This window comes from Parasteatoda tepidariorum, chromosome X2 (genome assembly GCF_043381705.1).
Source record: "Parasteatoda tepidariorum isolate YZ-2023 chromosome X2, CAS_Ptep_4.0, whole genome shotgun sequence".
Taxonomy (NCBI): Eukaryota; Metazoa; Arthropoda; class Arachnida; order Araneae; family Theridiidae; genus Parasteatoda; species Parasteatoda tepidariorum.
Window position 1 is genome coordinate 39623488 of NC_092215.1, and position 9933 is coordinate 39633420.

Below are 9933 nucleotides of genomic sequence, written 5' to 3' on the forward strand. Positions count from 1 at the left end.
ATGCTATGACAACTGGGATCAAGTAATTAAGAGAAATTTATCTTATATATTTGAGAATTGAATCTGTAGTGGTTGACAAGTGAATAAAGCAAGCCAATAATATTCATAAATAAAATAAAGTTTCAGTCATATATTTGCTACCACTTTCTTTTTTTAACTATATTCTGTATTAAATGACTCGTTCGGTGAGTGGATATCCTTCACAGTGGTCTGATCGGACTACCTATAAAAAACCGTGTGGAGGCTTTCAGTTATAGGAGGCGTTGTAACCCAACGCCTCCTATAACTGAAAGCCTCGTATGATGTATAATATGAAGTACTGCAATTCGGTGATGTAATCTCTCTCTCATTTCAATACCATTATATAATTAAGTTTTAAAATTTGCTTTTAGAATCTGGATGTTGGTTTAAAAAAGTCTGAAAATTCTGAATGTATAAAATTTTTATACCTAATAATTTGAGATTTATTTCATCATTAACAAATTAATTAGTAAAAAGTAATTAAATTCACTTAAATTCCCCATTATATTAAATATTTGTCTTTGAGTCGAGGGCTTATAACTTTGTGTAAAAAAATTATGGAAGTTAAACCATTCATTCAAAAGATATGTAGAGAAGCGTGACACTATAAATAACATGAGAGTAAAAAATAGGGGTGATCTGTTTTTTTCTTTCACTGACTGCACACAGATTTTAAACACTCAATGGAGGTAAAATGATTTTGCTGGGATAAATATCAAATAAGCCTTGTGTCTTTGGATATATTCATTTTACAGACAATTTTTTAAGTATTAACACTAGGTTTACGGAAAGCGTCATTTTGATGCATTTCGAATTTTATAAGGAAAATTACAAAACCCGTTTGTATTTTTATTTTATCTCTTGTAATGACTTTTATCCATTGATCGAGGTAAATATATATTGAAGCCTATTTTCTTCAAAAGCGATGAAATACTGAAATTCTCTTTTTGGTATACCTATATCTACGGATATGCGTTAATTAGACGTGATCATAATTTGTAAAATCGTAATTTGTCGTGATCGTAATTGAGTAAACATGCAAACATCACATCAATAAATACCGACAATACTTCGATCCGTTGTCCTATATCGTTATCTCAAATGAAACAAGCTATAAACAACTGTTGCCGATGAGCAATAATAGAAAGAACAAACGCAGAATGTCAATTGATGTCAGAGTGTCAGATTTTGAAGGTTTCAGTAACTTAGTTCGAGTATTGAAAAATGAAATACTAGAATATTTCATAAATATATATCTCCTTTTTTCCCCTATAGTATATAATTACATTGCTTTCTAAGTGCAGAGATGCCAACTGCTCCAGACATGCCAAAATAATTAAAAAAAAACGGTAAATAACTACTAAGTAAATTTCGCAAACATAAAGTGGTGAATTATATAGGCCTACGAATTATTTAGAAATAGTGGTGGATAAAAATCTACTTAATTGAGTTTATTAAACCAAGAATCATAATTGATAAACTACCACTTTAAAATGTATATTTGCTGTCCGGAGCAAGTTGGCATCTCTGTAAGTGCTGTTATGCGTCAAATTGACGCGTGTTCGTAGAGATCGGTTTATAAGAAACGTCCGTAAACCTAGTGTTAAAGATGAATTTAAAAATATTATCTATAAAATGAGCCTAAATTTGTATTCTTACAACTTTTTTTATAAAAAGTTTTTTAAAACTTTGGCCTTTCGAGGGCAGGGTTTAAATATAATTTAATTGAGCTGAAGTTTTTCGAATATTAGTGTGTATACCATGAGGTACCTTTTTAGAGGGTACCCAGAAAGATTCGTGGAAGAGTTTTTCCCATGTTGATAAAATCCATGCTAGTATAGTCTACAAAGCAACAGATGAAGTATATAGATCCGAAATCAGAAAAGTTAAAAATAATTATTATATCTCTATCCATTTATATAAATATACATATGCATATAAAAATATATAAAGACTTTTTGAGGAGGAAGAAAATTATTTAAAACTTAAAATGTTTTAAAATTTAAAAAATTAAAAAAGGTAGAATTTAAAATTTTTTTTTTATACTTTTTATTTTTTTATTATTTTAATTATTTTATTTTTAAATTTTATTTTATTTTATTTTTAAATTTTATTTTATTTTATTTTTAAATTTTATTTTATTTTCATTCATTTTTTTTCTAAATTTTTNTCAATCCGTTGTCCGATATCGTTATCTCAAATGAAACAAGCGATAAACAACTGTTGCCGATGAGCAATAATAGAAAGAACAAACGCAGAATGTCAATTGATGTCAGAGTGTCAGATTTAGAAGGTTTCAGTAACTTCGAGTATAATATCAGTTCGAGTATTGAAAAATAAAATACTAGAATATTTCATAAATATATATCTCATTTTTTCCTTTTTTCCCCTATAGTATATAATTGCATTGCTTTCTAAGTGCAGAGATGCCAACTGCTCCAGACATGCCAAAATAATTTAAAAAAACGGTAAATAACTACTAAGTAAATTTCGCAAACATAAAGTGGTGAATTATATAGGCCTACGAATAATTTAGAAATAGTGGTGGATAAAAATCTACTAAATTGAGTTTATTAAACCAAGAATCATAATTGATTAACTACCACTTTAAAATGTATATTTGCTGTCCGAAGCAAGTTGGCATCTCTGTAAGTGCTGTTATATGTATTCGTTCATGCGTCAAATCGACGCATGTTCGTATAGATCGGTTTATAAGAAACGTCCGTAAACCTAGTGCTAAAGATGAATTTAAAAATATTATCTGTAAAATGAGCCAAAATTTGTATTCATAAAACTTTTTTTAGAAAAAGTTTTTTAAAACTTTGGCGCTCGAGGGCGGGGGTTAAATATAATTTTATTGAGCTGAAGTTTTCTGAATATTAGTGTTTATACAATGAGGTACATTTTTAGAGGGTGCCACGAAAGATTCGTGGAAGAGTTTTTCCCATGATGATAAAATTCATGCTAGTATTACCTACAAAACAACAGATGAAGTATATAGATCCGAAATCAAAAAAGTTAAAAATGATTATTATGTCTCTATCCATTTATATAAATATACATATGCATATAAAAATATATAAAGACTTTTTAAAGAAGAAGAAAATTATTAAAAAAATGTTTTTAAAAAGTTTTAAAATTTAAAAAATAAAAAAAGGTAGAATTTTAAATTTTTTTTTTATACTTTTTATTTTTTTATTATTTTAATTATTTTATTTTTAAATTTTATTTTATTTTCATTCATTTTTTTAAAATTTTTATTTTATTTCTAGTCATTTTTATTTTTTTTACATATTAATTATTATTTTAATTTTTTAAAATCTGTGAATATTTAAAAAAAATTTTTTTTAATAATTTTTTTCTTCTTCTTTGAAAGATTTTTATTTATTTTTATATATAATATTTAATTCAATAACAATAAACGCATATATAAACTTTTCTTGAACAATTTATGTTTAATCAAATAAATTTTTTTAAATACTTTTAGCAGAACTTAAATATATAACTATTTAATAAAAGAATGCAATTGCGTTCACTTCTTTCAACCATCATATTTTTAAAATTACTTTATGACATCACCTTAACGAAATTATCATNGTTTTTTGCTGTCACGTATTTGTGACAGTCGGCGCGAAAGGGTTAAGGAGCAATTGCGCTCACTTCTTTTCACCATCATATTTTTAAAATTACTTTATGACATCACCTTAACGAAATTATCATAATGGGTAAAGAACCGCTTTGTGATCTCAGGTGCTCACTTAAGACATCTGTCTAATAGTCTAATTTACAAATATATTTTGATAGATAAGAAATGGCAAAAATAATTTGCATTTTCACTTTATCTTATCTGCTACTTTTTAAATTTCTTCTGGTTGTAGCCATCATGGTAATACTAAAACTTTGGTGAAAGTTTTTGTTTCAAATAAAATAATTTAAAAAATCAATTTACTAAAATACCAGCTTTTTTTTTCCTTTTGGAAAAAGTATGCCAAAGAATATGAGTGTTTTAGCGGTCAACACTTAGTAGTGATGTAAAAAGTATCTATTCAAAAAAGAGTAATTAGTGATTAACGCTGAAAGCTACGATGGTAATTTCGAACGGTAATAACGCTTCAGTTTTAAAAGCAACTCAGATCCCAAAACTACTCAGATTCAAAAATATAACAACTTTATAATTAAAATATTTTGGTCAGTGTTTTTGTTTCATTGAAAAAATTTAAAATTTAAATTAAATTAGATACCAGTTTTTTTTCTTTTTTTCTAAAGTGCAGCAAAGAATATGAGAATTTTAGTGGTTGGTGGGTTAATATTACGATGACTTGAAAGGTGCTAATTTGAAACAAGTGGTAGAACAAATACGATTAAACTAAATCGGAACCTTCTTCAGTTATCTACCACTTTAACTTTGAACTGTCAGAAAGTTTTAGATCTAATTGTAAGCATTAATTTTATCAATATAATATGGCAGGAAAACTGGTCTTGTTCTTACAAATAGAAATAAAGCGCTGATGCTAACACTTTTTTTCTTTTTAACAAGTTGAATGCCATGTCGGTAGGGCACATATCAATAATGCTGAAACTTTCTGAGTTTGTTCGTAGCTCCACGGGGGTGATCGGTGAAGCCAAGATTATTCGAAATACATAATTCGATTAAATTTTGTTTATATTATTATCGTTACTAAAATGAGTTGAAAAAATTAATGCAATATGGAACACACAAAAATAGTTTTATTTATATACGCAGAGATGTTAACTTGCTCCGAACAGCGAATAAATATTTTCAAGTGTTAATTTATTAATTGTGATTCTTGGTTTAATAAATTGAATTAAGTAGATTTTTATCCACCACTTTTTTTAAGCAATTCGTAGGCTTATATAATTCACCATTTTTTTCAGAACTGTCATACTAAACCTTTTAAGAACTTGCAAAATCGATCTAATATTTGCAAATCTAGTTTGTAGTTATTTACCATTTGGCCAGACGGGCAAGCCATGTATTAAAAAAGGAAACCATCTCAATATTAAGATGCTAGACTTAAATAAGTTAGGAAGAACTTTTATATGAAAAAAACTGAAGTTAAGTATACAATTAGATTATTTCGCTTCTATGGAATATCCTTAGAACTGAAATAAAAGTACTGTGTGGAGATTAATTGTGGATTATTTGAATACAGATAAAAATTTCTTGACGAATTTATTATTTAATTTCCCATATTATTGTATATTTCTTTAGAGATATTTGGCTAATACTAGATATTTTTTGAACATGTTAATGATATTTTTCAATTCATTATCATTCTAATTCCAGTTTCTTCCCTATTTCTATTTTATCAGTTTTCTCTTATTTGGTTATCATATTGCATTGTTATTTTTTAAACTTTCCTTTCATTTTATTAATTTTTACTTCAATTTTTAACAATCTTTCTTTTATTTCCTGTTTTCAAAAGCAGGAAACACAAAACGTCTCTCTACGTTCAGCGCGTTATCTATTTTCCCATTGTTATTTAAATAAATACCGATATTTAATTTAATTGTAAAATAAAAATTAATATTTTGTTTCTCTATTATGTTGACTCTATGTGTTTTTCTGAAATTTATATTTCTTAGTTTATTTATAAACTTAACTTTAAAGAAAGTGCTACACTCTATCTTTTTCGGTTTGATAACAGGAAAATATCTAAAGTCAATTTGTATTTGCCATACATGACTTTTACGGGCTTTACTTTTTTTTTAACCCTTGGGACTTCACGTGGATTAAAATGTTGTTTGAACTGTTATATACGGATTCAATTCTCAAAAATGTATGATAAATTTCTCTCAAATACTTTTAAAATAGAATCTGTGTTTATGCGCACAACTGGTTCACTTTTTAAATACTCTGCGCAGACTACTTATAAAAAACAGTGTGGAGGCTTTCTGATATTAGGCGATGCTCAGTGGCTACATCGGAGTGCAGATGTTAAATGCAGGCAAAGGGTTGAGATAAAAGTTTATTTTACTTTTGCGGGTAGCACCTTCGTTGCCGATCACGCGATATCGCGAGATAAAATTAATACGTGCAGTTTGTGTCAATAAAGCACATAAAGCCTTTGCAATATGCATATTATCATTCAACTACTTGAACTATTTTTTCAGAAAGTATGATTTTTTCTCATGAGAATAATATATTGTTCGTTAAAATACACAGATTGTAAAATTTTAAAACTAAAATGGTTTGCTGAAATAAGAAAATTTAACTTTGATTTTATCTTTAGATAACCACTCTCCAATGATAGATTTCAGAATGAGATAAAGATATTTAAATTACTAATATACCAAGTCATACAAATATATTGTTTTCGAAAGTTAATTGTAATTAAGGAAACAATTAATTTACCGATACGTGCTAAAGTGCTTTTTTAAAAAAATATTGTTTCCGTAAAATTGGCGGTAAATGTGTTAAATAATGAAACTAAATAAAACTAGACTTAACCTTGATTTGAAAGCTCCAGATCCAACTATGGGAAATTATTTCCTAAAACTCAAAAATGTAACTGAATATTCAATAAAACTGAATTTTCGTAAAATTTTATTTTATAAAAATTACGCCTCATCTGAGTTTTTAAAAGTTTTAGTTTTGATATAATAATCAAACCAAAATAGGCCAGTTGAAATAATCATAACCTAACAAAATATTAATAATCAGAATAATCATAATCAGAGTAATTATAAAAAATCAGGGCAATCAAAGAAAAATACAGGTTTTGAAAAATATTAAAAATATACATGAATTATTGGAAAAACAATGAAATATTTAACAACTTGTGATTATTTGATCGTTGTCGAAATTAGAAATAACTGCTTGAATTAAAATTTAAATATCTTTCCATCTCAAATTATAATTTAATAAAAACCATAAGGTAAAATAAAACAGTAAAAAGTTAAAGAAAACTGAAAAAGATAAATGTAATGAGGATGAGACAATCAATCAAATTACAAATTGAAATTGTTTAAAGATGCAAACTTTAAAGTTCGAAATTATTTTAGAATTAATTTGGTTGAAGAAGGATTAGAAAAAATTGCTTCATTTTAAATTTTGAAATTAAAAAAATTTAAACCATTTTATTTAAAATCATATAAGTTAAAATTTTATGAAAACGATAAAAAAATTTTTTAAATACAAAACGCTAATATTTAGAATAATTGAAACTTCTTGTTGATAAGCAAAAGATACATAAAAATTTATTAATTAGTTTGAAAATAATTCCATAATTTCCTATTTATTATTTGGTTGTTTCTGTCTTTACAAATGTTGAAATTACTTATTATACAGGGACATAAAATTCTTAAAAAGTGGCTACGAAATTGAAATAGGTATTCATACTTTAAATATTCTTGACCATAACTACGAATACGTTTTTAAAGGAAATGTATGAAAATTCTAAATTTTCAGAACTTTAAACTTAAAAAGATTAAAATCTTTTTAACATTAACATAAACTTGCAATTACTGTTATAAGTGTAAGACTCATGGGTAAGTTTAAAAAAGTGGTGTCTAATATTTTATGAGGTCTAAATTTCAAAAGTTTTTATGTTCACTTTATTATGTATTAAGTTACACAATTTTAACAACTCTACATTCAAAGGTTGGATAAAAATATGGAAACTTTTTTATACTAATTCTATGTAAACAATCGTTCTTTTAGCAGAAAATGTTTTGGCAGATTTTTAATGGCAAAACTGTTGGCAGTTTGAAAGATCATGCTTACTATTTTACATTTTTACCCACACTCTGTTCAACCAAAATGAGGAAAGGAAGTTAATAAATTCTTTTTAGTTTTAATACCACCCATTTTAAAATAATTAAATAGCTTTGTGATATTTATATAAGAATGCTTTTAAAATTATAGTGATATTGAAAAAGTGTTAAAACGTTTTTAATTTCCATCGCTCATTTTCGTTGATGCTAATTTTATATGGGTAAAAAATACATCATTTCTATAAGTTTGAAGCATGTTCTTCCAAATTGTGACAACAGTTTTGCCATGGAAAATCTTCCAAAACCTTAGATTAGATAGCTGATAAAAAAATTGTTTCCATAGAGTTAGTATAGAAGTGCTTCCATATTTTTTGTTCAAACGCTGTAAATTCTTTTATTTTTTTAATGTATTTTGGTTGAAATCAGTCAGTAAAAACAATTTTCTCCAGTCTTATTTTATAACTTTTAAAATTTTTAGCCGGTTGTGGCTCACTTTAATTTCTGAGGAGGAGGAAAATAAAATACACAGTTGCAATAGTTCTTAAAATTTCACTCCGGATAAAAAAACAATAAAAAAAAATAATAAAATTTCTTCATTCTGCCAAATATCTGCAAATTGATTAATTATTTTTTAATTTGCTTAGCTTTCTTTTAAGTTAGCTAAATTTAATATTATGAAAATTCTCGAAATATTTTTTGTCTGAAATATAAGGATGGATTTTTTAAGACTTCTAAATATTGAGGGGGACAAATACCCCCCATTCTCCGTGCCAACGACACCACTGGGACTATCTCATGAACTTTTTTCAAAAATTTAAATCCCTGATAAATCAATTTTCAGATTCTGGAAATTTATCTGGCAGAAACAAGACATTCCTGCTCACTGTGAGACATTAATAAATTAACTATTTATATTTTTATCTAATATTAGTTGTCATCAACATTTTAAAAGTCAAGTGATAGCCAACCCTAGTATATATCAGATCTATTTTACTATAAATACCGTGACACATTTCTTATGAACCATTTCAGGGGAGGTGAAATAAAAAATGCCTCCCTTATTTTTGACAATAATAAAATCTATTAAATTTTATTTGTTTTTATCTCTTAAGTAAAGCAGTTTTTAATCAACAATTTTAAATTTTCAAATATAAACAGATAAAAGATAAAGAAAATAGCTTTTGTACAGACGTGCGAGGGATTAACACAATTCTTTTGGCTTTCAAACTTTTTACCCCGCGAAGAGTTAAGGTACTGTTTACAACACAACAAAATGCTGCGGAATAAAAAATGCCCCACTTATTTCTGACAATAATAAAAAACATTAAATTTTATTTGTTTTTATCTCTTAAGTAAAGCAGTTTTTAATCAACAATTTTACATTTTCAAAGATAAACAGATAAAAGATAAAGAAAATTGCTTTTGTACAGACGTGCGAGGGATTAACACAATTCTTTTGGCTTTCAAACTTTTTACCCCGCAAAGAGTTAAGGTACTGTTTACAACACAACAAAATGTTGCGGCATTTTTTAGGAAAAAACTTGTTATATTTAAACTATAAAACTTAAAACTTTAGATTAAGTTTTCACAGTTTTTACACTAATAATTTATTTTCCGATTTCTTCTCTTAAAAAAATAGCAATTAATTATTTTTTAAAAATTTTATTTAAATTTAATACTTACCCAATACTAAAAAAACAAGAAAGAAAAATTAATCCCTTGAGAAAACTTATCAACATCTTTATTTCTTCTGTGAGAAGAGGACATACCGTCACGTTAAGACCAAGATAGAAACATTCCCACTTCTTTTTAGTTTGTCTACGCGTGCGCCCTAAATATGACGTAAGAGTGCGTGCTTGAAGCTCGCTAATTGCTATGGCAATGCGAATTTTACCACGAATAAGAGAAATCCTGGATTGCTCACAAATGCACTTAGAGTTTAATATTCATTATGAGTTGGATAAAAACTGGGTGGAGTAGTTATAGCGTCTGTTGAGTTAAATTGTTTTCAGTAGCTCATATTTTCTGCACTCTAGACAAATTAGTTTTGGAGCTTATAATAATAAGTCATTATGTGAAGAAATGTTGTTTCACCGTAATCAGCTTTTCAATCATTTTGCTTATTTAATATTAATGAAAATTATAACTAAGCGATCTAATGATATGGGTGAATTT

The 9933-nt window shown here is 26.7% G+C and overlaps 1 protein-coding gene across 1 annotated transcript in view; it reads right to left on the reverse strand.

The window, feature by feature from the left end:
- Positions 1-9554, reverse strand: part of LOC107442619 (gamma-aminobutyric acid receptor subunit beta-like) — an 82115-nt gene extending 72561 nt beyond the window's left edge. The window contains exon 1 of the mRNA XM_016056229.3: positions 9442-9554. Within this exon, the coding sequence (XP_015911715.1) occupies positions 9442-9497 (56 nt within the window). The 5' untranslated portion in view covers positions 9498-9554. The remainder of the gene's footprint in view (positions 1-9441) is intronic.
- Positions 9555-9933: the final 379 nt, after the last annotated feature.